Below are 15,789 nucleotides of genomic sequence, written 5' to 3' on the forward strand. Positions count from 1 at the left end.
TAACCCACACAACATTAGAAGGCTCTATGACAAAGCTTTCAGGTTGACGTTAAGTCAATTAACTTGCCACTCTAAAGAGATTTAAAAATAATAATGACAGCACTTTGCAGAAATGGTTATAGCCCTCTGGCATTATCTGGGAAAATGACCATTTATGGCTCCATCCACTGTCAACAATTCTACATGCAGCATAAGACATAACACAACTATTTTAAGCTCCACTGTTGAGTAGAGTAAATGTACCTCCCAGCCTTCAATGTGAGACTGCCATTGCTCTAAAACTTCTAACTTCTCCATCTGCCTCTTGGCCTCGTTTATGTTGGGGTAGACAGCTTTCATGGCTTGGAGGGCTTCCATTACTGCTGCGTAGACACTGTGTTTCCTTGGAGTCCGCTTCAGCAACTCCTGTTTATACACAAAAAAAAAACAAATCGCCCTTTGATCTTCAGCTTTCTGGTATAGCAGGTTCAGAATGACCAGGAAATGAGAACTGCAGAGATCGTGAGAGCCACCTTCAGAAGGGACATCACAAACTCCACTGAAATTCAGATCAATGAATGTACGTTACCCTGACACACATTTTGCAGCTCCTTTAATTTTTTGGCTTTAAAATTATTTTGTTTTAAAAACTAAATTAGATTTCTCCTTTTGAATTGTCAAATATCTCACCTGCAGCATGTAATTTGTTTATAAGATTGACCTCTGCTCCAACAGAAATAGAACTCTGTATGTCTTCCTAGAGTCTTAGCGGAACAGTAAGTCTTTAAATAAATATGTCCCATAATTTCAAAAATAATTTCAATGCCTTATTTCCTAAAACACTTTTGAGAAACTACAAAAACATGCCATGAGTAAAGCAAAATTTTTAAATGATGTCTTATACTCTAGCAAAATAAGTAACTTACAAGTTCCATGATACTCCATCACTAACGGAGCAATTTATGCTATTTACACCAATAACTCGGTTTCACTTTCTACAGTGAATGAATTGCCATAGGCCCCTCCAAAGCTTTTTTTGTTGTTGTTTTGATTTGGGTTTGTTTTTTTTTTTTTTGGCATTTTATGGTTTTGTCCATTCAGGATATCAGAGCAAGCGTGATCTTTAATCTTTTAAATATATTAAAAGGTTTTGTTTGTTGTTTAGAAGCACGAAATTAAACATCTTCACCCACTGTCTAGACAGTTGTGACCACATTGCTTTTTCATTAGTCATTTGTCTCTTTACTACAGTTGCCATCATCACATTAACTAACACAATTACAGAAATCCTGGGGCAAGTCTTTAAAATAAGTTTCTTCATTCTTAACATCCAATGGGAAACTATGCAGTTGTTATACTCTCTTGAGGTCTGTTGCTGTTGAAACTTCTGCCATAAACTTTGACCCTGCATTCAGTATGTTCACATTCCGTTCTGCAGGGCTAGCACCAGAAGAGTGCACATTACATCACTCCCAAGACAAGATTTAAAAACTTATGTTGGATCACAAATCCATAAAAGAGATATGCTGGCTTCTCTAAAAATTCTAAAGTGCAGAAGTATTTGTAAATTATGTGAAGTGGTCAAGTCAGTCTGCAGACTGTGATTTGAGGTCCTATGGAATTGTGCCAGTGCGTATCTGTGAAGTTGAGACATGAATGTAGACAATGTGAAACAGCAAGAAAAATGAGTAGTACTAATCGTTTGTCAGTTACTTTCTATCAACATTGTACTGGTTGGCCATGCCAATAATTTCAAGTTCCACAAAGATGACCGATAGATTGTATAACACACAGCCTAACCCCTAATGCTTTTCTCCGAATAAATAAAACCAACCAAAATCAAAGAGACTATAGGCACAATGGTACAACAACAACAAAATTATCAACACCAACATATCTACTACACAAATAAATAGTTTCTTCATGTTTCTTTGTGAAGATAATCATCCAAAGAAGGGGAAAGATGTCATCTTTCCACTTCTCGAAGGAGCTCTGAGTTGATCTTTTTCTTCCTAAGCAAGGATGTGTCCATTGTTCTATCTTTGGAGAGGTCAGATCAGCCAACCCTATCTGGTGGTCATCCCCATCCAGAAGTGATTTAGAACAACTACTTAGCATGATATCCTTCTCTTAATAGCACTATCCCTTCTGACTCTTACAACAAACAAATGCCTGGGATTCCAAAATCAGGGCCAGGAATAGCTGACGTGATCTGAGTCACCAAGTCAAGAGTCTGAAAGGACTCTCAGAAAGACAGGAGTCACGTTTGCCCCAATCTTACTGAACTGAAGACCATATTAAAGGTCTGCAAAACTGAAGATCCCCATGTTAGCTTCCCTCTGTGGCTTAAGCAAGCAATTTTGACTTGTTTTTTTAATAAGGAGAAATTGTTTTCAAAGAAATTTTACACAAAAACCCAATTATGCAACTCATGGAAGTTGTAGTTAAAAAAATTTTTTTAAGTTCAAATTCCTTACATTTGTTTCTCAAAAAGTAAATCAATAAGAACACCAGTTAATATGTGCATAACATATTGAAATATTTTAAAAATTTAGAGAGCAAGCAGTAGTTCATCTATTAAGATAAATCAGAATCAAATATATATGAATAATAGCAGCTAACATATACGGAGTACATAATAACTAACATATACGGAGTACATACTGTGCTAAATGATTTGCATAAAAGTTGAATTACTATTTTTATGTAATACATTTTCCATATGTGTGTATGTATATATGTATATACACACATACACAGACATACACATCCATTATACACATCCTTGCAGACATACGCTACAATTTCATCATCATTTTTTCTGCTTCATTAATAAAAACCCAAGGCTTTAAGAAGTTAGATTATGTGGGGGCACCTGGGTGGCTCAGTGGGTTAAAGCCTCTGTCTTCGGCTCAGATCATGATCCCAGAGGCCTGGGATCCAGCCCCGCATCCGGCTCTCTGCTCAGCGGGGAGCCTGCTTCCCTCTCTCTCTCTCTCTGCCAGCCTCTCTGCCTACTTGTGATCTCTGTCTGTCAAATAAATAAAAATAAAATCTTAAAAAAAAAAAAGAAGTTAGGTTATGTGTTCAGTCATAGTAAGCAGAATACTTAGGATCTGAACTCAGAGTTCCTGTGCTCAACCGCCAACCCAAACTGCTGTTCTAGTTCCAAGAAGCACCATTTCCAGAATTGCTATTCTAATCTATTCACATATTCTTACAGTACAAGCATAATTAGCACATTAAAATGTGTATTTCACAGTAACACTTTTAGTCATTGTAATGAGACAATGGCCTATGACTATTAATGCATCCACAGGCAGTATTTGCTTAGCACGGTCGTTCTACATCCTACCATTTATTGTCCCATGTGACCCACAACATTCCCTGAATACTGATTCAAAAACCAAACTGTGAAATTAGGTAACTTTCACTTTAAGTTCATTAGCATCAAGAGGAGACCAGTGTAAGGGGAAGTCAAAAAATACAACAATAGTAGATTTACTTAAGATAACGAACCCTGTAGACAATATGCAATATAAACTTGTCATAAGGTATTTAATGGGATCTATCTTGAAACTAATGCATTTACTCTAAATGAAACTCAAACGGATAAGTTTTCTACAAAGAGCACTAAAAAGTCTCTTTTCCTAAAAGATTTGTTTCCTAATCCATATATATGTGATGAAATAGCTATTTTCCCTAGTAAGTATAATCTGCCCTTTTTTTAGAAAATCAGATTATTTAAAAGAAAAACATTTTAAAGCAAAATATGCAGCAAAATATGCAGATACAAGGAAAATACTACAGTGAAATAAACACATAAAATACCTTCAAAAGGAGAGGGTATTTGCAAATTCTTTGTATTGGTGTTACTAAATATCCTTCCAGGGGAACATCTGTATTCTTCCGTCCTCCAAGTAGCATGCAGTTCTGCAGTGGAAATAAAAATAATTAATCGCAATTTTTTAAAGCTGGAGCCATGAAATTTTCTTCTATCATAAAATTTTCTGCTAAAATCTTTTGAAAGCCTGTCTTTATACCTTCTTTCTCTGAGATGAGCCTGTGAAATCACAAAGAACATTGACAGAAGACAAAGAGAAGTATTTTCGTATCACGTTAGTTATAGAAACCAAAATAAGTTTTAAATACATACCTTTAAAATTAATTTTTATGTACTATCCTCTAAAGTCTGAGGAAAAAGAAATAGGATAGAGATGGAGGAATAAATGATGGGTAGGTGGATGGATGGATGGATGGACAGATGGGTGGATGAATGGACTGATGGATAAATAAATAACAGACAAAAAGATACACAGATCAATCCTGCTTATAAAAGGAGTTGTGTTGTAGCTGAATTGTGGTGTTGTGCTGTGTTGTAAAGAGCAGGGCCTGAAGACAACCGCGTTCTATACATCCTCACCACTGACTAGTGATGTAACTTTGGGTTGATTTCAGAATGCTAGTTTTCCTGCCTATAAAACTGTCATGTTTTAACCAAGTGATTGCTCAGTCACTTTTAGCTATAATACCCCACCAGTGACAATGGCCAGTCAGTCTCTGAGAAGGAGGTCAGGTATGATCACCAGAGAGGCAAGATGAACGGAGAAATCTCAAAAGCAGCAATCAGAATAACATGAAATGGAAGGAAAATCAACTCTGATTAAAAAAAAAAAAGCCTATATCCTCTGAAGCATCTGGTCTTTATTTTATAATTTAAGTATCAATTTAAAAAAGAAAAAGATTAGAAACTTGTGCCAAATCCTTTTCCTACAATGCCTATCAGAGGGACTGGCAAAAAGAAAGTAGTCGATAAATATGTAATAAATGGAGAAAAGGGCTCCTCAGATATCATACTGATAATTTAGCAACCTTTATACCAGCATTTTACAAGGGATGAGACTACTGTCCTACATTCACTGAGAAGAGAGACCAAGAGCTGAGCAGGAAAGGATGAAAATGAAAAGACTGGGGGTAGCAGTATCTGCCCCCCAGCCCCAAATGTCGTGAGCAACTTGGCTTTAGCCAAGTGTATTTGAGTCAGCAAAACTAACATCATGACTTTAACTTCACCCAGACACTTTAGAAGACAGGGGAGCAAAGAAGTGTTCTGACTCAAGCATGCTCTTTGAGGGCTTCATCCCCCCATTGCAATCAGTTTATCAAAATTTTTTCCAACCCCACATGGTGTTGTCCCCAGAGGAACCGTATGAAACACAACTATGTACATCTCACTGTATTTTCAGTGATGTTTCAGCATCCTTACATACGTTAGCGCCCCTTATAAACACAGCCACCCCTTTCCCTAGCCCCGCGTTGAGGTACCCTAAGAAATTCATGACTGCTTAACACACTGTTATTTCCTTGTTTAAGAGGACTGTACAGATCATGAACTGTCTTCATAATAGCAGAGGTGGGTTGTCACTTTAGACTGGCTTATGAAAGCCAACTCGCTCTCCATGCGTCTACAAAGAATATCTTCTAAATGAGCTCCCACAGATCTCCATGATGATGAAAACTGTGCCAGCATACCCAAGTACCCAAATAATACCACCACCAAATCTGTACTCTTAACTGTCTTCCCAAGGGTGACTGTTATTATCCCCCATTTTATGGAGATGGAAAATGACACCGGCGATAAAATCAATTTCTTAAAGTCATTCAGGTAATTAGAGATCACTTAGTACCAGAGCAGGTATTATAAAAGCCAGGTTTCCTACCAGACTATGCTGCAGGATCATCTAAAAACCAACACACTTTGGACTTGACTGGCATGGCTTGACACAATTCAGTCAATAAACTAGATCAAGGGGATCAAAGAGTCAACTGTGCTGAGAACAGACTGGATTCACTAAGACAATGAAGCTTTAACACCTCCTAAAAAGCTCTAAAATTTTAGTGGCATAGAAGCCTCTTCTGGCTGTGGCAGAGAAAAGGGATTAGTAAATCCTCTTCCTAAAAAAAACAACTGTAACCTCAGCAAAACTGTCGAAAATATCAACTTCAGGGCTCTGGAAATCAACTAAAGTCAAACAAAAAAACAGAGAAGTGTTTTTTCCATGAAAAACTGCGGAAATTTCTGGTAAGAAAGGTGGGAGTCTATAGCATTCTCACAAGAGCTTCTCCCACCTTCCCCCTGCCTCCCCGTGCTTCCGCCCTCCTCAGCTCGCCCTGCACAGTGGCCCTATCAAAATGGTGCTTCCACAGTGGCTCTCCTGCAGTGGCCGCATCACAGGGGCCCTGACATAGTGATAGACCCTGAAAACCTGCTTTCAGGTGGGGCTGCAGAAAGTAAATATCTCACTCCTGAGGGCGTTGTCAATAAAGTTAGCACACTATATAAGAAAAATGGAGAATGCCCACAATTCCCTTGGCCTGAGATTATAGCCCTCTTTGGAGCAGATATCAGGCTGTGCATCTGTAAAAAAGACCCAAGGGGGAAGCGGTGTCCCTATGGAAAGAAAAACCTAGATCTGACTTGAAAACTGCCTACTCTCTGAATGTCTCCCCCACCCCCCTAAAGTAACACATAGATCCATAGACAAGATGATTAACGATGTTTGGTCACCTCTGACAAACCACCGACAGAACTAAGTTAAGCAGTTACTGGAGTGACCCCTAAAAAGAGAGGCTAAATTAAAAAACAAAAAATTGAGTAGAGAGAGCAGTTGCACATACAAGAGTCACAGGTTCTTAAATCAAGTCCAGGAAAGTTACAAAAAGACAAAACAGAACAACACAAACAAAAAACAACAACCAACTTCAGGAAATAGACTTGATAAATTAAGATGAATAATGTTCTTAGAGCAATCACCCCCCCAAAAAAATAGTTCAAAAAAATCAACAGAGGAAATAAAACAGTACACTAAGGAAGGTAAGGGAGGAACAGAGGGGTAACAACAAAAACACATACAGAAAAAACAATAAAATGGTACCTGTCAATACAACAATACCAATAATTCAGTTAAAGATCAATGAATGGAACAGTCCAATCAAAAGTCAGAGATGATCAGGCTGGATAAAAAAATCAAGATCCATAATGATGTACTGTAGTTGGCTAACTGAATTTAAATAAAGTAAAATAAAAAAAAAAAGGCAAGATCCAACTATATACTGTCTCCTAGAGACATGTTTTAGATTCAAAGACCTAAATAGTTTGTAAGGAAAATACTGGAAAAAGATACACAAACAGTACAAGAAGTGTCATGGCTATAATAATATCAGCCAAAACAGACTTTAAGAAAAGAAATATCCCTAGGGACAAAGAAAAACATTTTATGATCAATAGAAATACAAATACAAGCACTTTCAATGAATATATATTTAACAACAGAGCCCCAAAACATATAAAACAAAACTGACATAATTGAAAGGCAAGACAGACAATTTAACAATTATATCTATAGATTTCAATATCCTACCCTCAATAACTGACAGAACACCTAGAGGAAAAGAGAAAGAAGAGAAGAACAACACTATGAACAAAACTGACCTAACATTTATAGAACATTCCACCCAACAGTTACAGAATATGCATAGTTTTTAAGCACACATGGAGCATACAGAGAGGGGGAAAAAAACAAACAAACAAAAAACAAAAAACTCCAGGACAGACCATATGCTAAACCATAAAAATGTCTTAATGAATTTAAAAAGATTTAAATGATTTAATTATGTTCTCTGACCAAAATGGAATTAAATTTAAAAAGTCAACTACAGGAAGAAATCTGGAAAATTCCAACCTTGGGAAATAAAATAACGGAATGTTAAAACTCATCATTCTAAGATTTTACCCTACTGACAAGCTCAAAAGTCAACCGGCCAGAGATTTCTGGATGCTGGAAGAACACATAAAACTCCTAGGCCAGAGCTACAGGACTTTTTTTTTTCCCCTGAAAGCAATAGCAGTAGCCAGAGTATCATTATTTTGGGGCCAGTTTGCCAAGGCTCAGTTCCCAAATCGCAACACAAGAAAGACCAGGTGGCCCATGCACATGGATACCAGGAAAGGAGACCTGAAGCTAAGAACCATGCATCTTTCATGAGGGCAGCAGGCGTGACTGCCCGCCACTTAGGAGGAAGAGAATATCTCTACCTTCTGATATAAACATCCTTTATATCGTGATATAAACATCCTTTAAAGATCAGCCAGAACAAAAGCAGTCAGTTCCTCCGCTCCGAAAATGTGCAGGGACACAGTCCCATGCAGAACTGCCTTCCAAGACAAACTCTAAATAAAGAATAGACAGATATTACGAAGGAAACGAGACCTTTTCAATAACTGAATGAAACTGAAAACACATGTAAAATTTTATGGAATAAAACTAATGCAGTGTGTAGGACAAAATCATAGCTTTAAACACCTACGTCGGAAAAAGCAAAAAGGTCCCAATAAAAACTCTTGACAAACTATGAATATAGTGGAACTTCTTCAACTGGGAGAGGACATCTGTGACAACAGTAAACTTCACACTTCATGATGAAAAACTGATTGATTTCCCCCAAGATCAGAAACAAGGCAGGCATGTCTGTTCTTATCACTTCTATTCAATAGTAAACTGGTTCTAACCAGTGCAAAACCCAGGGGGGAAAAAAGACATCTATATTGAAAAGGAAGTAATATAACTGTCTACTCTCAGATGACTTCATTCGATATGTAAAGTGTCCTAAAGAGTCTACCAAAAAAACTCCTAGAACTAATACATGAATTTAAAGCACATGATATAAGAATATACAATAAACAAAAATAAATAAAAGTCAAATGCTTATATGGTAGCAATGAACAGTTCAAAAAATGATATTAAGATCATTCCGCTTAGTGAAATAAGTCAATCAGAGAAAGACAACTATCATATGATCTCCCTGATATGAGGACGTGGAGATGCAACATGGGGGGCTAGGGGATAGGAGAAGAATAAATGAAACGAGATGGGATTGGGAGGGAGACAAACCATAAGTGACTCTTAATCTCACAAAAAAAACCTGAGGTTTGCTGGGGGAGGGGGCTTGGGAGAGGGGGAGTGGGCTTATGGACATTGGGGAGGGTATGTGCTATGGTGAGTGCTGTGAAGTGTATGAACCTGGCGATTTACAGACCTGTACCCCTGGGGATAAAAATACATTCTATGTTTATAAAAAAAAATAAGAAATAAATAAAAAATTTTAAAAAAGAAAAGAAAAAATCATTCCGATCACAGCAGCATCAAAAAGAGCAAAATACTTGGGGAAAAAATTAACAAAGTAAGTATAAAACCTGAATACAGAATTCTTTTTTTTTTTTTAAAGATTTTATTTATTTATTTGACAGAGAGAGATACAAGTAGGCAGAGAGGCAGGCAGAGAGAGTGAGAGGGAAGCAGGCTCCCCGCCGAGCAGAGAGCCCGATGCGGGACTCGATCCCAGGACCCTGCGATCATGACCTGAGCTGAAGGCAGTGGCTTAAACCACTGAGCCACCCAGGCGCCCCTGAATACAGACTTCTTAAATAAAATGAAAATATGTTCATATGGAAAAAATTTAATAAATCCTACTTCAACAAAATGTAAGAATTCTGATGTCCAAAAGATAACATTTTTAAACAAACCACACTGAGTGGAAATATTCACAAATTATATGTCAGATACAGAAGATGTGTTCCAAAATAAAGAACACTTATAGCTCAATATAAGATAAACATCTCAATTTAAAAATGGAACAAAAGATTTGAATAAGCATTTCACCAACAGGATATATGAATGTCTAATAAGAACATTGAAAGCATGCCTGGTATCAATGGTCATGAGAGAAATGCAAATAAATATCATCTTGAGATAAACTACACATCCACTAACCCAGCTATAATTGCAACTGGTAATACCATGTGTTTGCAAAAATATAAAGAAACTGCAAACGTACATTGCTGGTGTATATGGCACAGTCATTTTGGCAGTTTCTTAAATATACACTTACTATGACCTAGTAATTCCACTCTTAGCATCCATCCAAGAGAATGAAAATATCCAAAGACTTGTACATGAATGTTCATCTCACCATCGTTGATAAAACAGTTCAAACTGGACATTTCCTGACTTTTTCTATACTAATACCTCTCTCTGAAAAGATCTTCAAGGCCCATCATTAATCATACTTGCTTGCTGACCCAAAGTCCATACACCGGCAAATGGATAAATAAAATATGGTATAGCCATACAACGAATACTATCCGGCAATAAAAATGAATGGCATATGGATACATGTTACAATGGAGATGAACCTCAAAACATTTACTCAGTAGAAGAAACCAGGTGTAAAATATTACATTGAACCATTCCATTTATAAGAACTATCCAGAAAAGGCAAACTACAGAGATTGAAAGTAAATCAATTGATAGCCTAGAGTTTACAGGGGTTGTAGAGATGAGCCATGAGCAGGCATGAGGGACTTTTCAGGGTGCTAGAAATCTCTATAACTGGATAGTGGGGATGGTTCCTCCACTCCACAATTGGCTAAATAGTATTGAATTGTACACTTACAATGTGGTCCTTACGGGCAATTAAATTGTCCAAATTACTACCAAAATATGCATTTCTCTGTGCTATCCTAAAGAAATAAAACATATATTCTTGGGACCTGGGTGGCTCAGTGGGTTAAAGCCTCTGCCTTCGGCTCAGGTCATGATCCCAGGGTTCTGGGATCAAGCCCCGTATCCAGCTCTCTGCTTAGCAGGGAGCCTGCTTCTCCCTCTCTCTCTGCCTGCCTCTCTGCCTACTTGTGATCTCTGTCTGTCAAATAAATAAATAAAATCTTTAAAATAACATATATTCTTATTCTTTCTGTGGAAAGTGAGTAAGGAACTTATGCAGGAGAAAGTTCAATCTTGAAATTTCTTTTCTACTATACCCACGAATCGCTTCCTTCCTGTGATGGCCCCATTTACAGCTCTCTTAGCAAAAGCAAATGAAACCCTAGGGAGCTGAGGGATATACAAGCGATGATGAACTCTGGCATAAATGTCTTCTCTCACTAAGAATCTGAGGTTCTCACAAACAATTCATAGTCAGCCAGGAGAGGCCATTATCAGTGTTTTCCCATCCATGAGCTTCTGCCAACTCTCCCTTCTTACGATTAGAGTCCTTTGTGACTTTAGTCTCCTAGCCCGGACACATTTAAAGCATTGTCCCATGAGTAATTTTTGCACCACATTGACGCTAGTCCTTGGTTCCTTAGAGAGCCTAGCAACAAATCACAGCGTATGGTAACACTCATATATATACTTACCAAAAGAAATGTGCGGATTGTTCTTATTTTGTTAAGTTCGAAAAGCAATTTCTGTGCCTTCTCATGGTTACTACAATATTCATCATAGATACCAAACTTGTCTTTCTGTGAATTTGAATAAGGATAAGTTAGAGTCATGGTAATACCTATTTGGAAAGATCAACCTGTGTGATGTTTGTGAACATATTTTATGTGTCCAAAGCGTTTACTATATTTTGGGAGCTCTACTCTGTGTATGTATCTAAGCATACTTCATTTACCAATTTTCTCTGATTCAAGAAGAATAATCTAGGAAAAAAGGTTATACGAACTAGAGTCCAATATGACGTATGCAATACTAAGTAAATGAGCCAAATGGTAGCAAATTACAGAGAAGAGGGTACTTAGCTTTCCTGAGACGGTTCAGATACAGCTTTAAAAAAAAAAAAAAAAAGTAGTATCTGAGCAAGGTTCAGAGAGATGAATGCATCATTCCCAGGCAGGGTGAGGGAAGAAAGCATTTTAGGAACAGGGAAAAGCATGTGCCTGATCATGCAGGAATAGAGGGACCTAATACCCTGCAGTTCACATGCACCAATCTGGACAGCTGTGTTTAGGAGGGACACGGACAAACAAGAGAATAGTCAGCAACAAGTGACTAAGATAATGATGGACTTAGAGTCTCCAAATATGAGACTCTCTGTGACAAAGTATGAGAGGTCATTTCAAGTAGAATCATTTGTTAGTATAATAAAGTAAGGAAATGGTAGCTACTTTCAGACAGCTGTCATAGTGTAATGGGACTTACAACACTGTGTAGCTCCAAAACACAAAACTAAGACCACTGGGTGGACATTGCAAGGGCAATCCATAATGGGCAGTGGTAGGCAGATTCAGGATTAACATAAAGATCTTCTAGTGTTTATAGCTTTCATTAAAAGAGATCAAGTAGGAACAAGATAAATAACCTTCGTATTTGCCACAGAAGGGGTACATTCAAAAAGGGAGTAATTTCACCATCATGACCTCTAAGCATCCTTCTGTCATTAGATTTTTCTCTCAGTGGCTAGGATTAGTATCTACCAAAGCAACTCCAATAAGAGGAAGACACAGAAAATGTATTGATCAAATATTAGAACCGAAGTACACCCTCTGGAATTTCCATGACATACATTTGGAAAGCAACACTGAGTGCTATTTTATATAGCCAGCAAAAAATATTTTGAGTTACTTATATTTTGAGTTACTTATTTCAAGAGATGGTATGACCCAAAAGGAAATACGCTTCAGAAATAGTTTAGCTAAATTCATGGATGACAGATTCATAGTGTGTTACTGAGGAAATGGATGTCAGAGTGCAAGATTCCCATGTGAGGCCCTGGACTAAGGCAGCAGATGCTCCAGCTGGCAGAAGATGTGAATTCATTCATGAAGAGGAACAGTCTGCATTAAGTGGACACAAACATGCGTGGTTTCCAGTCATACCCAAGGAAAGTACGGCTTGATCTTCCTGCGCCAAGGAGCCTCTCTCCATTTAATATTAAGTACCTTTATGAAATATTTCCTGATTATAAAAAGAACTTTTGCAGCTTTGCCCACTCCAGACAGGATTACAGACCTAAAAATTACATACCGGGGGCGCCTGGGTGGCTCAGTGGATTAAGCTGCTGCCTTCAGCTCAGGTCATGATCTCAGGGTCCTGGGATCGAGCCCCGCATAGGGCTCTCTGCTCCGCAGGGAGCCTGCTTCCTCCTCTCTCTCTGCCTGCCTCTCTGCCTACTTGTGATCTCTGTCTATCAAATAAATAAATAAAATCTTAAAAAAAAATTAAAAAAAAAAATACATACCGTTAACTTTCTAAAGGCTAAATAGAAATAAAAATAAACAAAAATTGACTTCTGTGACAAAATACTCTTTTGCATTTTTAACAGAGACGAAAATGATTACAGGAGCATGATGTGTAATTTGAAACAACGGAGGACTGACTGGTTATTCTTCTGCACCACTCAGTACGACCTTCTGAGAAACTACCCTTGAAAAACAAAAGACTCCTGCGTCTGTGTACCTAGAGTGACAGGGCTCCTTCACCTGCAGGCTTGTCACCAGCCCATTAACAAGGGAACATTCTGACTCACAAAAGGCTCATCAGGCCATTGTAAGAGTAAGGATTTTCTCCCTCAAAAGGGAAATGCTCTATGTTTGGGGGAAACATAAAAATCCATTCATTATGAACAGCCTGAATATTCATTAGGATTCAAAGCTACAGAGGATGCCAAGAACTAACTTGCTGGAAAAAAGAAAAGGCTGTTTGTTCTTCACTGAATAAAATGGATGATGTGAGGACCTCACCCCTTTCCTGGCTCTCAGTGGAAGATTTCATTGGCCTTAAAAGACCCCAAACTTTCGGTGTCACATTTTACTTCTACACTGAGTTCTCACATGCTACTGTGCCAAAAGCTAAACCTTAAAATCTGGGGGATGGGGCAGAGCTTCTAAAATAAACAGAAATTGATCTTACAAAGTGAAGAAAGCTGGTTCCACTTCTTGTTGAGTGTTAGGTTCTGGATGCAGGCATTCTTCCACGCCTTTTAAAAATTCCTTAGGTACAGCAAGGATATCTTCAATATTTGAGAACAGCATCTACAAATAAATATAATAAGTGCAATAGTGAAGCAGGTCAAAAAAAAAGTCCATGAGAGGATAGTATTCTCTTTGCAAGCTGAAAATTTCAGGGCATGCTTATCCTTTCTACCCACGCAGAGGGCAGAGGACCAATTTTGTCTGGACATCCTTTCTACTACACAGCTCTGGGAACCAGGAACCCATTCCTGGCTCTCAGGAAAAGCCCGAATAACTAAATCCAAGCGTGACAGTCCCCAACCCATTAGTGAGAATGGGCAGCAGGTAACATAGTGCAGGCAGATTTGCTGGCAGGCTTTTGGGGGCAAAGGCTTCTTTGGTCTCTGGAACAGCATCCTGGAATGGACAGCTTCCCCTCTGGAAAGGTGCTGTTTCTGGAAGTGATAGCTTGGACAGCTACAAGGTCATTTTGCAGGGATGAGAAGAGCCAGCCCTGGGGCAAAGCAGATAACCTGGATGAAAGTGAAGAGCTAGACAGAACCTGGCAATCTTATCCACCTCCCTGAGTCACAGGTCCTGAACCTTCTCTTCTGTCTGGAGTCCCCAAATGAGAGCTGATGTGTCTTCAACTTGTTTGAATAATAAGTGTCTATTGCTTGGGACCAAAAGCACACAAACTAAAATGCTCCCCTGGTAAGAGAATTTGAAAGTTCATTTTTAATTTATAAAAAAAATAGAAGAGCCTATAAAAATCCTTGGGAATTTTTTTTTTTAAATAAAACAGCAAATCAGCACCAAAAATAAATAATCAATAATAATTTAGGCAGCTTAAATGAATAATAACAGTAGTGTAATTAATTTTCATGTACCTCCTCCCCCTTTACAAAACTCTTCATCATTTTCCTTTCCTAAAAGGAAAGGCTTATACATGTGTTTCTGAGTTGAAGACATTATGCAGACATTTTCTGCACCACGGAACCACCCAAATCATTTACTCTTTGGTGATCAAAGATTGAAGTCACATTTGTCCACATCTTGCTTCCTAAGCCACCTCAGGCAATGCTCCTACTTAGGGCTCTGTTCCCCCCTGCTCACAGACACTGAGGTTCTTGGTCATGTGTTTGTTTTTCTTCCTCTTTTCAAACTGCCCAAAGGCCTCGGCAAAAAATTGTTCCATGTCTTCTACGCCTCTACGTCCTCATCACTCTGTTTCTTTTCCCAAAACCTCTTTCCCTTTATCTCAGGGTCGTCCACACAAGTGACTGGCACAGAACTTATAGTGGAACTGAGGAGAAGCTCAAGAGCCTAGAGTAACATCCCACAGAAGAAATTTTAACTAAAAGGGAATGTGTGCTTGGGTTGAGGGCAGACTGTGCCTCTTCTCACCTTCACTGTTTCTTCTGTTACATTTTGATCAATTTTTGATGCAGCACATTGCTGATAACTTACCGCACCATATGTTCCAAAGCCAGAACTAAAGCTGTTGGTTTCCACTTTGATTCACATGTGGCGCACAATAAATGTTTCCCATAGGACCTGCTGCCCAGTGCGTAGGTGGTGATGGCTCCCTCCAAACCTTTGGATTGTATGAAGGGTTTCATTTGCTTCTGTAATTACCTATTTTGGGACTGACAGAGGAACTAAAAAGCTGGAAAATACTGTTCAGCTGTAAAGTCCATATGCGATGATTTGTTTATTCCAGCAAAAATGATAATAATGACACTCAAAATAATACTCCAGTCTTGACATTTCTCATTTAGAAAGTATGGAATCCTTTAGCAAGAGTGTTTCCTGTTCAAAGCTTTTATGTCACCTTCTAGGGATATCCCTTTGGGGGTCAAGTCCTACAGGAATCGTTTCCTGCCCTGAGGGAAGAGCATGCTCCTCCCAGCTACTGTATTTAAGGCTCACTTTAAGCCCCGCTCAATATTGAGTTTCCCCTACATGGGGCTATGCAAATGAGAAATAAGGTCCATTCTCTTCCTCTCTTAGGT

At 38.4% G+C, this 15,789-nt stretch overlaps 1 protein-coding gene and 1 long non-coding RNA gene across 2 annotated transcripts in view; both read right to left on the minus strand.

The window, feature by feature from the left end:
* The window catches only part of LOC123936219 (phosphatidylinositol 3,4,5-trisphosphate-dependent Rac exchanger 2 protein-like), a 25,914-nt gene extending 14,631 nt beyond the window's left edge, over positions 1-11,283 (minus strand). Inside the window, exons 1-3 of the mRNA XM_045996891.1 lie at positions 11,237-11,283; positions 3,811-3,912; positions 244-405 (exon numbers count right to left, since the gene is read on the minus strand). Of these exons, the coding sequence (XP_045852847.1) occupies positions 244-405; positions 3,811-3,906 (258 nt within the window). The 5' untranslated portion in view covers positions 3,907-3,912; positions 11,237-11,283. The remainder of the gene's footprint in view (positions 1-243; positions 406-3,810; positions 3,913-11,236) is intronic.
* LOC123936221 lies at positions 11,279-15,221 on the minus strand. Its single transcript, XR_006817169.1, has 3 exons — positions 15,182-15,221; positions 13,734-13,855; positions 11,279-11,341 (listed from the first exon to the last, which is right to left on the minus strand). It is a non-coding gene; the product is annotated as an uncharacterized LOC123936221 (long non-coding RNA).
* Between the last annotated feature and the right edge of the window lie 568 nt (positions 15,222-15,789).

Source organism: Meles meles, unplaced genomic scaffold, assembly GCF_922984935.1.
Source record: "Meles meles unplaced genomic scaffold, mMelMel3.1 paternal haplotype, whole genome shotgun sequence".
NCBI classification, from domain to species: Eukaryota; Metazoa; Chordata; class Mammalia; order Carnivora; family Mustelidae; genus Meles; species Meles meles.